The sequence below is a fragment of the Dendrobates tinctorius genome, unplaced genomic scaffold, assembly GCF_039654945.1.
Source record: "Dendrobates tinctorius isolate UK_male_01 unplaced genomic scaffold, ASM3965494v1 ptg000015l, whole genome shotgun sequence".
Lineage (NCBI taxonomy): Eukaryota > Metazoa > Chordata > Amphibia > Anura > Dendrobatidae > Dendrobates > Dendrobates tinctorius.
In genome coordinates, this window is record NW_027361683.1 from 35,991,461 (window position 1) to 36,008,963 (window position 17,503).

Consider the following 17,503-nt stretch of genomic DNA (forward strand, 5'->3'; position numbering starts at 1 on the left):
ACAGGGCGAAGTTTTGTGGTATCAGAGGATTCTTGGGGATAACTTAGAAGGTCGACTGACCTTATCCAGAAACACAATAGAGTCCCTGGAATGGTGGCTAGAAAGAAATAACTTGTCTAGAGGGGTCCCTTGGGAGTATAACATTACCCGCGTGGTCACCACGGATGCAAGTCGTTCCGGTTGGGGGGCGCATATGGAGGGAATTCTGGTCCAGGGCCTATGGGAACGGGATCAAATACAAATGTCTTCTAATTTTAAAGAATTGACAGCGGTAGCACACGCAGCTAAAGAGCTCCTTATGTATCTACAGGGCCATCACGTACGAGTCCTCTCGGACAATCGAGTGGCCGTGGCCTATATCAATCACCAAGGCGGAACTCGATCCAAAACTCTGATGAATGTGGCAGGACAGTTGTTCCAGCTAGCGGAGCGGCATTTTTTATCTCTCACGGCTCTTCACATAAGAGGGAAAGAAAACGTCGCGGCAGATTTCCTAAGCCGCAATCTGTTAAAACAGGGAGAGTGGACCTTAAACACCTCCATTTTTGTTCAGATCGTACAGACATGGGGTCAACCAGAGGTGGATCTGTTCGCCACCAAAGAGAACTCAAAAACGAGACAGTTTTGCTCCCTAAACCCCAGGGAGATTCCTCTGGCAGTAGATGCGCTACGGATAAAATGGGACTTCAGGCTAGCCTATGCCTTTCCTCCCCTATCTCTACTTCCTCTGGTGTTGAGGAAGATCAGGAAGGACAAGGCAAGAGTCATAGTCATTGCCCCGTTCTGGCCCAGAAGAGCATGGTTCTCGAACCTCAGGATCATGTCGATAGACGATCCTTGGGTTCTCCCGGACATCCCGGACCTTCTGTCCCAGGGCCCGGTCTTTCACCCTCAGGTGGCTGGCCTACATCTCACGGCGTGGAATTTGAGCGGTCACTCCTAAGGGGTAAAGGTTTCTCCCCAGACCTAATTGACACTGCTAAAAAGTAGGAAAGTGGTGACAACTAAGATTTACGTCAGAATTTGGAAAAGATTCCTCCAAAGCTCAAATATAAATACTGACGATTCCGTCCCTATAGGCCAGATCTTGGAATTTTTACAAAAAGGGCTGGACCTGGGTCTCTCCACCAGTACCCTTAAAGTACAGGTATCTGCCTTAGGGGCCCTCTTTAGCTGCAACATCGCGGCTAATTACTGGGTCAATAGGTTTATCAAAGCAGCAAGTAGGTCCAGACCAATAGTAAAGAATAGACTCACGCCATGGGATTTGAACCTAGTCCTCACAGCTATGACAGAAGCGCCATTTGAGCCCATCTCGTCAGCCTCTATTAGGAGCCTGTCCCTCAAGGTAGCTTTCCTGATACCCTACGGGCTGACGTTATGGCTAAGCGACATTCAGGCATTGTCGAGGCGCCCACCTTTTCTTCAGGTAAAAGAGGATAGGGTAATACTTAGACCTGACCCAGCGTATTTACCAAAAGTAGCCTCCAGCTTTCATAGGTCGCAGGAAATAGTCCTCCCATCCTTCCTCCCTAAACCATCTAATGAGAAGGAGGAGAAGCTACACACTTTAGATGTTAGGAGATGCCTCTTAGAGTATCTAGCGGCTACCGATCCCTGGAAGAAGGACAATGCCCTCTTTGTCTCCTACCAAGGCCCTAGGAAAGGTCTTAGGGTGTCCAAAAGTACTCTAGCCATCTGGGTTAGAGAAGCAATCTCGTTAGCTTATACCTCAAAAGGTAGAGTAGCTCCGGAGAAATTGAAGGCGCATTCCACCAGAGCCATGGCGACCTCGTGGGCCGAGAGATCGGAAGTCTCCATCGACCAGATTTGTAAGGCGGCCACTTGGTCCTCTCCGAGCACTTTTTATAGTCATTATAGACTAGACTTGGGTGCCTCTGCAGACCTCTCCTTCGGTATCAGGGTTTTGCAGGCTGTAGTCCCCCCCTAAAGTAGTGACTACTCTCTGTAATTCTCTCAGGTGGTGCTGTCATGGACGACCGAATAAAGTCTTAGTTACTCACCGGTTAACGGTATTTTTCGGAGTCCATGACAGCACCCGTATATTCCCTCCCTTAAATTTAATTGGGGTGTGCACGTCTATTTCTTGTATGCTCACTGGTGATAAAAGTTTATAATTGTAAAGAATACTGTACATAAATCATGCATTAACCTTGGAAGTCCTCTTGTGCTCTGTAATCCAACTGATGCGTGGGAGAGGTGCCACCCTTTTTGTATCTGTAGGTTTCCTGTTCCTAAAGGGCGGATCCCCTCTCTCAGGTGGTGCTGTCATGGACTCCAAAAAATACCGTTAACCGGTGAGTAACTACGACTATATATACACACATTATATATATATATATATATATATATATATATATATATATATATATATATAGCACCATAACAGGAGGGAGACCAGACACATTTCTTGCACAGGGGCCCCAAGCTGTCAGTGTCCACCCCTGACTTTACCCTTGTCCTCTGCGGTCCAATCCCTGTACTTCTTGCAGGATGTCAGGTCAGCCTCCAAAATCATTCCCCTCACTGTACATGTAAGTGCAGAGACATCTTCCTGCTGCCATTCCTATGCCGGCATTGAATGCATAGCTGAATCTTCTTCAGGAGAAGGTCCTGCCACTTGCTGGACTTTATCAGGTTCCCTGAAGCCTTCTTTACAGCAACTGAAACTCTTTGACCTTCTTGATGACCTGATAAATGGTTGCAGTGCGCAGGCGCTGGGACTCTCTGACCTTTCCTGGTGCACTGCAGTACTAAAATGCATCCTGTGTAAACTGTGGCCTTTGTTCACACAGGATGCATTTTAGTTCGCAATGGACGGCCCGCCAGATCTAAGAGTATGGGAGTCATTAATAGGCTGTAAGTCAGATGCTCTGCATCTTCTCTGTGTTAACAATGAAGCATACAGATTTTGCGCACTGGTGTACCAAAAGGCCAATCCTTGATTGTAGGCTGGCTGTCTCATCTGTATTACTGCACCTGTGCAGCCGCCATCTTTATTTGGGTCTACTGCACCCTGATAGTGCATTTGTTTTGAGGCCTAGGCAGGTAAGCATCTCTGAGAACATACAGCCAGTGCCTTATACATGCTGCCTGACCCAGGGGCAGCATGCAGCAGATGTCCGGTTCACCTTAAGCCCTTAAGGACCAAGACACTTTGTAGGTTAATGACCAGGTCTTAATTTTGAAATCCGACCACTGTCACTTTATGTTTTTATAACTCTGAAATGCTTTAACGGATCCCACTGCTTATGAGACTGTTTGTTTGTGACATATTGTACTTTATGATGGTGGTAAGATATCTTCAAAATTTCTTGCGTTTATTTGAAAAAAAAAAAGTGTAAATTTGGTAAAAATTTTGAAAATGTAACAATTTTCAAACTTAAATTTTATGCCCCTAAATCAGAGTATTATGTCACACAAAATAAAAAAAAATAGTTAACATTTCCCACATGTATACATTACACCAGCACAATTTGAAATATTTTTTTTGTTATGAAGTTGAGAGTTACTGTAAAACAAGGGACCACGTCACATTTGAAGTGAATTTGGAGGCTTATATGACAGCTTGCACCACTCAAGGTGTTCAAAACCACACTCAAGAGGTTTATTAACCCTTCAGGTGCTTCACAAGAACTGAAGCAACGTGGAAGGAAAAAAATATTAACATTTTTCACAAAAATTTCTCTCATCGGGCACAATTTTTTTTTTCTTCAAGGGTATCAGGAGAAAATGAACCACAATATTTGTTGTGCAATTTCTAGTGAGTACACCGATACCCCATGTGTGGAGGAAGACCGTTCTTTAGACGCACGGCAGGGCTCGGAAAGGAAGGAGCACCATTTGAGGTTTTGAAAGTAAAATTGGCTGGAATCGAGAGTGGATGCCATGTCGCGTTTGGAGAGCCCCTGATGTTCCTAAACAGTGGAAACCCTCACAAGTGACCCCATTTTGGAAACTAGACCCCTCAAGGGACTTCTCTAGATGTTTGTTGAGTATCATGAATCCCCAAGTGCTTTCCATAAGTTTATAACGTAGAGCCGTGGAAAAAAAAAAAAAAAAAATTTACCACAAAAATTTTTTTTATTTTAAAAGGTATCAGGAGAAAATGGACCACAAAAATTGTTAAGCAATTTCTCCTGAGTATTCCAATACCCCACATGTGGAGTAAGAGCACTCTTTGGGTGCACGGAAGGACTCGGAAGGAACAAGGTTTGACTTTTTGAACACAAAATTGGCTGGAATAGAGAGCGGATGCCATGTCACTTTTGTAGGGCCCCTAATGTGCCTTAACAGTGAAAACCCCACACACACACGATACCATTTCGGAAACTAGACCCCTCAAGGAACTTATCTAGATGTGTGGTGAGCATCTTGAGTCACCAGCTGCTTTACAGAAGTTTAAAATAAAAAAAAATAAAAAAAGCTCATTTTTCCTGCAAATTTTTTCTTTTAGCGCCAATTTTTTTTATTTTCTCAAGGGTAACAGGAGAAAATGGACTGCAAAATTTGTTGTGCAATTTCTCCTGAGTGTGCACATAACCCATGTGTAAGTAAAAACTACTTTTGAGGCACAGTGCAAAGCTCAAGAGAAGGAGCGCCATATTATAGTGCAGATTTTTCTATTATGGTTTGAGGGTGTCATGACCCACTGGGAGAGCCCCTGAGGTGCCAGAACAGCAGGACTCCTCATAAGTGACCCCATTTTACAAAGTACACCTCTTGATGAATTATTCTAGTGATGCAGTGATCATTTTGACACCATCATTGGGTCACAGAATTTTATACCATTGGGCAGGGAAGAAAAATGATTACATTTTTAAACCACAAAAATGTTGTTTCAGACCCAGATTGAATAGTTTCACACAAGAAGGGGGTAAAATTGGCACCAGAATTTGTGCCACAATTTCTGCTGAATACAGAAATACCCCATATGTGGCAGTACAGTACTGCTTAACCACACGGAGAGTCTCGGTACGGATGGAGCGCTACTTGCCTCCTGGAGTGCAGATTTTCCTAGATTAGTTTGCAATCTCCATATACAGAGCCCTTAAGTGCTAGAGAGCAGCACCCCACCCCCCCCAGTGACCCCATTTTGAAAATTATACTCCTGCCAAATGTGAACGCTAAAGGTAGTTTATGTACACTGCGGCTCAGAAGGGGGGGGGGGGGTAATGAGCCAATTAGCTTTTCCAGAGCCGTTGTGGTACCTGTAACGTGGAAGTCTCCTGTAATTCCGTTAACAGATGTCGGACCTGAGTGGGGATTTGCTTTCCTTGTGGAGCGAATTGAAGCTCTTTGGGAACATTTTTAATGACATTTGGCATCACATTTATCCGATGCTCTATGCTGAGCACTTACTTTAGGGTTTCCAATTAAATCTCCGAGTGATGTGATTCAGATGAAACCCTGGAGGGATCCAATCACTAATGATGCAGCAGAGTTACTCTGGACTCTGTTCAGCATTGTCCTTCCTTTCAGAGATGCACAAAACTGGTGGACAGCGTTTTTACGCATGCCTAAAAAGACGGACACCATCGGATCACAAGTCCAATGGCGTTCACAGTGCCTCTGTAAGGGGGTGAGATTGATGTCTGTCTTCCGGTTGTTAATGCTTACAAATGAGTCTATGCCAAGTGGTACTGCTACATATAAATTATGTATTATCGCTCATCTGTAATGGTATAGCCACATGACTGTTAGCATTTTATAGAAAACTAATATATTGTCTTTTGTTCTTGTACAATGTTATTGCATATGTGTCTGTTGTGCATTTATAGTTAGGGTAAGTTAGTGCATCCTTTTGCGTACATTAGAAGAGGGCACTTTTAGTAAATAGTTCCTATAGACTCGGGTAAGTGTAGTTCTGTTGAGGGCCACTAGATGGGGGCATACTAGTGGGCCCTATAGGTGTAGCTGATAGGAGGGTTAATTGTATGAGGGGCTGCTGGGTAGTAAGAGGATAGTTGATTAGGAAGTTAGGTGAGACGGGGCCAGGGTTCCCTAGCATCCACAAGGGCTATAGGCCTGGACAGTTTGGCAGTCCCATAACATTTAAGTGCTGCAACCCACGGCCACTGTGTCTCTTAGCAGTGGGCCAGTGCAGCAAAGGAAGAATGTGGCGACTTATCGCCTGGGCTGATGCTTTTAGGCAGGAATCGGTTGGACATCGGAGGTGAAGGAAGTTGGAGCTTCGACGAGATCGGCACAGATGGGCAGGATGCTTTACCAGAGGCAACCAAAGTTCATGAATAATGATTTTGAGTCTGGGGCGAAACAGGCAGAAGGAAGTGTCATCAAGGCAAGGTCAGGCCAGGAAGGAACTGGGAAGCGGTCGAGGACAGTTCAGTCCGGGCGTGTACTGCACAGAAGCGACAGCCACAAAGGGAAAGATGAGAAAACAAGTATATGTCTTGATGTACTGGCTGTGGATGCAACATGTGAAATTCTCAGTAAAGAAAGTGTTAAAGTTGACTTGGACTGTCTCCATTGCTGGGAGTCATCTGGAAGGAGGGACCATTATCGCCTGGGACGTGACCAGAGGAAGCTGATTCTGGAGATGCAGGTATGCAGAAGAGTACATTTTTCTGTACGGAAAGAACTGGATATGGATATAGCGGTTATTCAGGTCACGACTACAGTCCTGTCTCTCTCCCTTACACCTCCATCTGACTCATAGGTAATCATCCGCTGGCGGTTCTGTCTAAATAATGTATTTCAGAAATTTACACGGAAACCCCGGTATAAGCACTCAGTGTGGAGCGCAGGATAAAAGTGCGTCAAGCCTTACTGGGATCTTTGGGAGACAGAATGAACAAAGCCACAGCAGGTGAAGCATTGGTTTCAATTTTTATGCCATTCCTCGTGTGGTGTAAGTGATTAGGTGACTTTATTCTTCGGGTCGGTGCAATTACAGGGATACCACATTTATATAATACAAAATCTTTAGAACAGAACACATCATTAACAACTGGTCCTAAACCTATGTGACCGGACCACCAAGGGCAATAGCCATGGAATTACTCCCACAAAATTGTATACATACAAGAATGGAGCAAGACAACCCACCAGAAAAGTAAAAAAAAAAAAAAAAAGTATTAGACATTCCATAAAAAAACTCAAAAGATTATTAAAAAGAATCATATCACATGACAGAGCCATTGAGAAACCAGAATAAAGTGCAACAAGAAAAAGTGCAACACTGCAGGTATAGCATAGTTAGAGCAAGCAGTCAAAACCATGGAATAAAGTAAAGTGACAATGCATCAAGTGTACTCAGGACATGAGGCCCCTGCAGCTGTGTCAATGCGGTAATAGTAACCATGGTGTATTCAATGAAATACAACATATAAACGTTGACCCCAGCAACACAGGAATCATGTACTCAGATTGCTCTTACCCACAACTGTCCTGTGGGGCTGCACACATGGCCCCAACGCACGTTTCGTGTTGGCTTCTTCAGATTTCCAGTTGCGGTTACTCAATGGCTCTGTAATGTGATATGTTTCTTTTAATATTCTTTTGAGCGTTTTTTTATGGAATAAGTCTAATAAAAAATGTAAAAAAAAAAAAAAATTGTTTGGTTGCAGTCACACACTAGAAGACACTTTTTTTGAAAGAAGTTTTTGCATCGCCATATTTTGAAAGCTATACACTTAAATATTTCAGCCCACAGAATTATGTGAGGTCTTGTATTTGAAGGGACAAGTTGACGTCTTTATTGGTACCATTTTGGGGCACATGACATTTCTTGATCGCTTTCTATTCTGATTTTTGTGGAGGCCGAATGAACAAAAAGCATCAATACAGAAATTGTTTTTTTTCTCTGTTATGTGTGTGGTAAAAATTGATAAGGCCACTTTATTCTTCAGTTCAGTACGATTACAGCAATAACATTTTTTTCTTCGGTCGTCCATGACAGCACCACCTGAGAGGGGATCCGCCCTTTAGGAACAGGAAACCTACAGATACAAAAAGGCGGCACCTCTCCCACGCATCAGTTGGTTTCCTGTTCCTAGAGGACGGGACTTCCTTCAGATCGTCCATCATGGAGTCGTCGAGGGATTCCCAGGCCGGCTTACCGACCCAGGTAGCGGGGGGGGGCGTTCTCCTACCTCGGTCACGCTCGGGTCCCTGGAAGCGCCACGGTGGGGCCGGGTAGGTCGCCACGGCAGTGGTCGGAGCAGATGGAGCACAGGGTCCGGTGGACAGCCGCCTCCATATTGCGGGCACCAGGTATGTATGCCCCGGGCCCCTCCTGGTGCGTTCTCCCCCGGAGGTCCGGTCCCCCTCTCCTATCCGGGCGGCAGTGGCAGGTCGGCGCGCGTGGGGCAGCGGGCATACCGGAGCCGGGGGCGCCATGCCGGCTCCTTCCGCACGCTCCCACGGGCTCGGATGAGCGGCGGAAGTGACGCGGCGGGGCCGGGAACGCCGAAACCAGAAGTCGGGTGCCGGACGGCTTTCCAGTGTGCGCCGCGGGTGCACGGTGGTCTGGGGTGGCGCGCGGTGCCCGGGGCGGGGGTGGCCGGTACAGGCGGGGGAGGTCCCGGGTGGGAGGTGCCGCGCCAGAACCCTGCTGACCCGGCTGAGAGGCCTTAAAAAGACAGGAGGTGACGCTGCTGGGGTGCTTCTGAAGGCCCAGCAATGGAGACGACAGAAGCCCCCATAGAGCAGCAGGACGAGGCGCAGGAGCGCCCACAGAAACAGGCCACGTTAAAGCCTCATGCGAGTGGCCAGCAAAAAAAAAAAAAAAAAGCAGAAACATCCGAGCAAACAGAGCCACAGAAGTTCCTCCAGGATAAAGGACCCTCCTGCCTCCCTCCGTGATCCGGTACCTGCCTCATCTGCATGGGTAAGAGATCTCCGTGAATGTACCCTGATGCAGTGTTCCATTATGTTTTTTTCGCAGGGGAGGAAAGCTATGGGAAAACAGAAGCACAGGGAATGTGCCCTCTGTAGTTGCCCCTTGCCAAACGGCCACCCTAAAAAGTTGTGTCAGCCATGCGTGCGACAAACGGTGGGGGTTGGATAGGGACGGGAGCCCAGGGGTAGATTGACAGGCCCTTACACTCTCCCCCGTCCATACAGGTAGCGGAAGAAACGCCGGACTTCACCACAAGCCTGAGGGAAATTATCAGGTCGGAAATGAAGGCCCTATCTAAAAGGGATTCTTCTAAAGGAAGAGAAATTAGTCTCTCAGGTTCGGAGTCCTCGGCCGCCCCTAGGATCGATGACTCCTCAGATTCCCCGGCCTCCACTTCGTCTTCTTCAGAGGAAGACTCAAGCCGATTCTGCTTCCCCTTAGATCAAATGGATAGGCTGGTTAAAGCAATAAGGTCCACCATGGGGGTAGCAGACGCAAAACCAGAACTTTCCGAAAAGGACGTGATGTTCGGGGGTCTAGATACCAGAAAGCGCAGGGCCTTTCCATTAAATGACAAAGTCCAGAGCCTGATAGATAGGGAATGGAAAAGACCTGAAAAAAGGGGCTCCTTGCCACCTGCCTTCAAGCAGAGGTACCCGTTCGATGATCCAGTGGTAAACAGATGGGATAAGACCCCTAAGCTGGATGCGGCAGTAGCCAAAGCCTCCAAAAAATCCTCCATACCATTGGATGACATGGCCTCCTTAAAAGACCCGCTGGATAAAAAAAAAGCGGATTCCTTACTAAAGGGAACATGGGAGATGTCAGCAGGCGCTTTAAGACCAGCGATAGCTGCCACATGTACGGGCACATCCATGATGGTCTGGCTAGATCAACTGGATTCCCAACTGAAGGACGGAGCCTCAAGAGCATCCATTCAAAAATCCCTACCAATCATCCAAAGTGCTGCCGCTTTTTTGGCTGATGCCTCAGCAGACTCTGCGAGAATGGCGGTGAGGACCGCAAGTTTATCTAACGCAGCACGAAGGGCTCTCTGGTTAAAATGCTGGCCAGGAGATATCCAGGCCAGGTCACTACTCTGCTCCATTCCATGCGAGGGGGAATATCTGTTTGGCCCCGTTTTGGATGAACTTTTAGAGAAGGCCGGGGATGATAAAAAGAAGTTCCCCAGTCTGCCGAACCCTTCTTATAGACGTCCCTTTACTAGGAAAGGATATTTCCGTAGAAGGCCGTCCAGGGACCAGGGCAGATGAGATGACAAGAAAAGGAGATGTACAGGTTTCATGCTCGGAGGTGGGGGCGCCAGGAAGGTCCAGCCCGTGACACTAAAAAGCCGCCCCAATGACTAGCTTCTCCGGTAGGGGGGAGACTAGCTGCCTTCTACCCAGCCTGGTCTAGGATTTCTAGTAGTAGCTGGATACTGGGGGTGATAGCTGCGGGTCTACGACTAGAGTTCACCCGGGTCCCCCAAGATCGTTTTAAGGTCACCCCGCTCAGGACTTCCACATCAGAACAAGCTGCCCTGGAGGCCAAGGTTCATGATCTTTGCCGCAAGAAGGTCCTAACTATGGTTCCAGAAGGAGAAAGGGGAAAAGGTTTCTACTCCCCTCTGTTCCTGGTCCGCAAGTCAGACGGCTCCTTTAGGACTATAATAAATCTTAAGTCCCTCAACGAATTCCTGGTCATACGCCCGTTTAAAATGGAGACAATTAAGTCATCAATAAAAATGCTGTTTAAAAATTGCTTTATGGTAGTGTTAGAGTTAAAAGATGCTTACTACCATATACCCATTCATGCAGCTCATCAGCGCTTCCTCAGAGTGGCGGTCCAGTTAGATGGGTCAGTTCAGCATTACCAATATGCGGCCCTCCCCTTTGGGGTGGCAGTCGCTCCCCGAGTATTTACTAAAGTGGTAGCGGAGGTTATGGCCCATCTACGTGAATCAGACATTCTAGTAGTTCCCTACTTAGAGGACTTCCTGATTGTAAGGAAAACTGTGAAACATTGTATGGTACAGCTACAAAGGGCAATGTCTGCCTTAGAGCGGTTAGGTTGGCTGCTTAACATTAAAAAAATCTCGGTTGCAACCGATGAGAGTCCAACAATTCTTGGGCTTGATCCTAGATTCTGAGAAACAGGAATGCCGTCTGCCTCCGGAGAAGCTTGTTCGCCTACACTATCAGGTCCTGAACGCTTCCAATAACCCCACCATGTCCCTCAGGAGAGCCATGTCCCTTCTGGGTTCTCTTTCATCCTGTATCCCGGCTGTCCAGTGGGCCCAATTCCATTCAAGAACACTACAGGGCGAAGTTTTAGTACATCAAAGAATGCTCGGAGGTTACTTAGAGGGCCAGCTAACCTTGTCCCGGAACACAAGGGAGTCGCTAGAGTGGTGGCTAGACAAGGATAATTTATCCAGAGGGGTTCCCTGGGAGTATGACATATCCCGAATAATCACTACGGATACTAGCCCTTCCGGTTGGGGGGCCCATATGACTACTTGTGTATCTACAGGGCTATTATGTGCGGGTGTTCTCCGACAATCAGGTCACCGCGGCTTATATCAACCACCAAGGCGGGACTCGTTCCAAACCCCTGATGAATGTGGCAGAACGGATGTTCCAGCTAGCAGAGCGGCATTTTCTATCTTTAACAGCGCTACATATAAAATGGAAAGAAAATATAACAGCAGACTTCTTAAGCCGCAATCTACTAAGACAAGGAGAATGGTCCCTAAAAACTTCCATCTTCGACCTGATTGTACAAAAATGGGGTCAACCAGAGATAGATCTCTTCGCTACCATGGAAAACAGGAAAGTAAGGCAGTTCTGCTCCCTAAATCCCAGAGAGAACCCCCCGGCGGTAGATGCCTTTCTGATAAAGTGGGACTTCAGGCTAGCATACGCCTTCCCTCCCCTATCACTACTACCCCTGGTGTTGAGAAAAATCAGGAGGGACAGAGCGAGGGTTATAGTTATCGCTCCATTTTGGCCCAGGAGGGCATGGTTCTCATGCCTCAGGACCATGTCGGTGTCCGAGCCTTGGGTCCTTCCAGACATCCCGGATCTCCTATCCCAGGGCCCAGTCTTCCATCCTCAGGTGGCTGGCCTACATCTGACGGCGTGGAGTTTGAACGGACATTGCTAAGAGATAAAGGCTTCTCCCCAGACCTGATTAACACCCTACTTAAAAGTAGAAAAATCATCACTACCAAAATCTGTGTCAGGATTTGGAAGAGATTCCTTCAGAACTCCGGAATAGTCGCTGGGGGTTCAGCACCTATAAACCAGATCTTAGAGTTTCTTCAGAAAGGTCTGGAAATGGGGCTTTCCACTATTACCCTTAAAGTACAGGTATCAGCCTTGGGGGCCCTCTTTAGCTGCAACATAGCAGGTAATTACTGGATCAGTAGATTCATTAAAGCAGCAGGTAGATCCAGGCCAATAGTGAAAGATAGGTTCATGCCGTGGGACTTAAACCTAGTCCTCACGGCTATGACAGAGGCTCCATTCGAACCTATTTCATCAACTTCCATAAAAAACCTGTCCCTTAAAGTAGCCTTCCTGGTAGCTCTAACCTCAGCTCGTAGGGTGAGCGACATCCAGGCATTATCTAGGCGTCCTCCTTATATACAGTTTAAGGACGATAGAGTAACACTCAGACCTGATCCGGCGTACTTACCTAAGGTAGTTTCTAGCTTTCACAGGACACAGGAGATAGTCCTTCCATCCTTCCTCCCTAATCCAGCTAATGAGATGGAAGAGAAACTACACACCCTAGAAAGTTAGGAGATGCCTCAAAGAATATCTGGCAGTTACCGATCCCTGAAGAAAAGCTAATGCTCTGTTTATCTCCCATCAAGGCCCTAGGAAAGGTTGTAGAGTGTCAAAAAGCACACTAGCTAGGTGGATTAGAGAGGCGATTTCAATAGCATACACCTCAAAAGGCAGGTCGCCACCCGGAAAGCCAAGGGCGCATTCCACCAGAGCCATGGCGACCTCGTGGGCCGAGAGATCAGAAGTCTTCATTGACCAGATATGTAAGGCGGCTACTTGGTCCTCTCCGAGCACCTTTTATAGCCTATAATGACTAGACTTGGGTGCTTCCACAGACCTCTCTTTTGGTTTAAGGGTACTGCAGGCTGTAGTCCCTCCCTAAATAGTTATTACTCTCTGTAATTCTCTCAGGTGGTGCTGTCATGGACGACCGAAGAAAGTCGTAGTTACTCACCGGTTAACGGTATTTTTCGGAGTCCATGACAGCACCCGTATATTCCCTCCCTTTAGTTTAAAATTTTGGGTGTGCACTTCTTCCCCTTATAGGTACACGGTAATTTAAATAGTCGTGTAAAGTATTGTATATAAATTATGCTATTAACCGTTGTGGTCCTCTTGTGCTCTGTAATCCAACTGATGCGTGGGAGAGGTGCTGCCTTTTTGTATCTGTAGGATTCCTGTTCCTAAAGGGCGGATCCCCTCTCTCAGGTGGTGCTGTCATGGACTCCGAAAAATACCGTTAACCGGTGAGTAACTACGACTTTATGTTTTAGCGCTTTTACACAATTAAAACTTATAGAAAAAATTATTTTTGCATCGCTTTATTCTGAGAGGTATTTTTCTGCTGATGGAACTGTATGGTGGCTTGTTTTTTGGGAGACAAGATGGCGCATTCAGTGATACTATTTTTATTTACATTCGTCTTTATCGCATTTTAATCCACTTTTTACAAGCGGAAAGAAAGTTTGCTACTTTTTTTGTGTTTGTTTTTTAACGGAGCATTTTTTTAAAGTCCGCAGCATTTCCGCAACTCCCTGCCGCAGGTAAAACGCATGCGGAATTCGCATGCGTTTTCCTGCAAAACACAATCGTTTTGCAAGCGTTTTTAGCTTGCAGAATGCTTGCACTTTTCCATGCGATTTGAAGCATCGCTTGGAAAAGCGATTGACAGGTTGGTCACACTTGTCAAGCATAGTGCTAGACAAGTGTGACAAACTTTTTACTATTGTTGCTACCTATGCAGCATCAATAGAATGTTAAAAATAATTTTAAAAATGCTGGCGGCATCTTCTGTTCCCAGGGATGCATTGCGCGAATGACCTCTGATCACATTATTTTTATTCTATTTCTTACAGGAATATGGTACCCAGGGCAGAGTCTCCTCTCCTCCAGACCCTGGGTACCATCCACACATGAAGCGCTCACTTGCCACATGTGTAAAGTGAGCAATTCAATGCAATCCTATGGCGGCGGAATCGCCGCAATTACAGAGAACTAACGCACATGCTGCGGATTTTACCGCTATGCGATTCCGCAGCAGTAAAATCTGCAGCATTGACACAGCAACTGTGGAATCCCATAGGATTGCATGGGGATGCGTTTTTGAAGCGTTTAAGCGGCTGCAAAAACGCGACGGAAATGCATAAAAACCGCGATGTGGGCACACAGCCTTAGTGCAGAGCTGAGCTGCTGCACAGATCGGGCGGGAGGTGCTGATATTTCAACAACTCCTGTGCGATCACAGTGATCTGGGTGCGGGGACCGACGGCATGGGTCCCTGCACCTCTTCCCCTGCCTCTCAGGTGTCACAGACAGCTATTGGCAGTGAACTGTCAATGCGTGTTTACACAGAGTGACAGTTTAAATGCATGACAGACACAGTAGACAGGCTGAATACATGTGGGAATTCCTAATAAACAGGCATTCCACACATGTATTCAGCCTGTCTACAAGTCGCAAATCAAGCAGCTGAGGCAACAAAAACTAAATCTCTGAGCACACCAAAATACTCGGAGGACACCCGAGCATGCTCGGGAAAAACCCGAGCAACGAGTATACTCGCTCATCACTAATTCCCTTTAAATAGTTTATTTACATGCAGTCCGCAACAAGTTATGTTTCGGTAACTCTCAATCCACCATAAAAAAGTGGAGACAGTACCCGAGCGGAGGGCCTAGCAATTGAGTTATAGGGCTCACTCACACCAACATAACTCGGAGGAGTGCTATGCATGGTTTTATTGGATAGCACTCAGCCCAATATTATTCTATGGGGGAGTGCAGATCAGTGATTTTTTTCTCATGCCAATTCTGCTCTGCAAATCAAACCACGCACATCCATTCAAGTCTATGGGTGGGTGTGAAACATTGGACTGCACTCAGATGTCATCTGAGTACGGTCCGGTGTATGCACAAGGAGACAATGGAGAAGTTTTGTTCTTCATCTTCTCTGCAACTGTGCTGCAATTCTCTCATGAGAGAAATTTGGATCATACTCAGATCACACTGACAGAGTTTGAACCAAGTGTCATTACTATAATCGATCCGATTCTCTTCCATGAAAGAATCTATGCTAATGTGAGCGAGCCCTTATTGCCATTATATAAGCTGTGTTCCAAGCAGCGTGGTTGCAGTACAGGGTGTAGCGTTATTCACAGAGTGGCTCAGAACTTGCTGAAAATTCCAGTGTGCTATGTCTTTATTTTGTCTTTTAGTGCATTGCATGGACCCCATCTTACTTAATACATTTTGGAACATGAAACAGTCTTGTTAACCATGCAAATTTTCTCTTCAGAGAGCAAGAGATCTTGAACTCTAGCGCCACCTATTGGAAGCAGCAATCCCTCAAGTCATTATTGACGCTTTAACGAGTCTTGCAGTATGACTTAAGAGAAAAGCCCCTCTTCAGTGCAAAGTATGAGATTTGATTTGACTGGGTGAAAAGCTAAGACACAAGGCGTTTATGTCTCCTCATACTGGCGTGCCAGACCTGGAATGTCACTCTCCATAAGGCCGAGGTCAGACTTGTGAGAATCTCGCACGATCAATGCATCTCAATACCCAGCACTGCCGCCGGCACTCGGGACCGGAGCGCTCAGCATAGAAATACATGCAGCCGCTCACTCCAGTCCTGCGTGCTGGCGGCAGTGCCGGGTATTGAGACGCGAGACTCGTGTGAGTTTCTCACAAGTGTGACCCCGGCCTAAGGAGAAAACTTGCCCCTTAGATGTGGTTAACCACTAACAGCTTTGATAAGTTACTAAGTCAGTGATGACATGATCTACCAGGGACTGACTGGGGTATAACAGACGTGATCCCCTGTACATTGCATTAATAACAGCATGTATGTACATCACAGGTACGGTTATGTTTACACCTGCATTTGGCGGCCCATTTTTCTCAACAGAAGCTGTGCCAGACACTAGTATGGGTCCCTCTGCTTTTAATTTGGCTGGCAATTTAATGGAGAAAGGTGCAGCCTGGAGGCTCCAACTCATGTGTGAGCTTAGCTTAATTGCATGGTCTTGTGATGTTGTTTAGTGGAGCTGGATTTAGTAGAAACACGAGGTTTGGCATATTGCTTACCACGAAGAGGACACACGCCACGCATTGCGCAATATCTTCCCATCAGACAGGCGGCAGCGAGAGCTGGCACAAATCAACCTTTACCTACATGCTTGGTAGGAGTACAAGCAGGGCACTTGTCAAATCCACGTCTTGTTGTTTATTATTTTAACCCACTTTCAACTGATTAAAACCAAAGATAATGATACTCGCCTTACAGTTCCCTGCCCTCCTGTACCAGCACTCCAGTCATGTGGCCACTGTACCCAACTACTGGCCGCAGCAGTGACTGGTCCGTGTCAGGACATCATCACTGCAGCAGGAGGTACAGGACGATCACAAAAGGATGGTGCCAGGGACCGAAAATAAAAGCCCGCTATGGAAGTGCAGTACAATGTGGGCTCTTGGAACGTGACAGCCAGGACTGGTTGCTCTGGGCGACTAAACCAGCTTCATGTTGATTTCCAGCCACTGGCAGGACTATAACTTCAGGCCTTCTCTTTAGCACTCTCCTTTCTGAATCAGTGAGGGGAGGAATACTGTTTCTATTGCAAGCCACTTTAAGCACCCCTCTCCAAAAAAAAAACAAACAAAAAGTTAAAGGGAACCTGTCACCCCCTCCAGGCGTTTTTAAGTAAAAGAGCCACCTTGTGCAGCACTAATGCGGCATTCTGACAAGGTGGCTCTTTTAGTTGGGATCCCTTCCACCGCAGAAATAATCGTTTATAAAATTGGCCAGACATACCTGATATTTGACAGGGGGCAGGTCTTTCCCCCTCTGACAGAGACGCCTCACATCCGTCACTCATTCCTTCTTGCGTTGTTTGCTCCGCTTCTTCGTTTTTCTTTCTCATGGGAATCTTGGGCATGAGAGCCGCAGATAATGACTGCACATGCCCGAGATTCCCAGCCCTGCAGTGTGAATAAATCATAAGCGACTGCGGGGCGGGATCTCTGGCCATGCGATAGGAAGGCCAGGAAGTCATGGCGGTCACTGCGCATGCCCCAGGATACATACAGCGCAGGCGCCAGGATTTGAAAAGAAAAACGAAGAGGCGGAGCATCAATGTAGGAAGGAATGAGTGACGGATGTGAGGCGTCTCGGTCAGAGGGGGGAAAGACCTGCTCCCCTGTCAAATAAGAGGTATGTCTGACCAATTTTAAAAACAATTATTTCTGCGGTGGAAGGGACCCTAAATAAAAGAGCCAACTTGTCAGAATGCCACATTAGTGCTGCACAAGGTGGCTCTTTTACTTAA

At 46.7% G+C, this 17,503-nt stretch overlaps 1 protein-coding gene across 8 annotated transcripts in view; it reads right to left on the reverse strand.

The window, feature by feature from the left end:
• Positions 1 to 17,503, reverse strand: part of LOC141076171 (protein 4.1-like) — a 382,293-nt gene that overhangs the window by 364,167 nt on the left and 623 nt on the right. For 6 of the 8 annotated variants that reach the window (XM_073563527.1, XM_073563551.1, XM_073563519.1 and 3 more), the window contains exon 1: positions 16,990 to 17,245. The exons of the other annotated variants lie outside the window; for them this stretch is intronic. In XM_073563527.1, coding sequence (XP_073419628.1) covers positions 16,990 to 17,230 — 241 coding nt within the window. In that variant the 5' untranslated portion in view covers positions 17,231 to 17,245. Of the gene's footprint in view, positions 1 to 16,989; positions 17,246 to 17,503 lie in introns of those variants that run through there. 8 annotated transcript variants of the gene reach the window in all.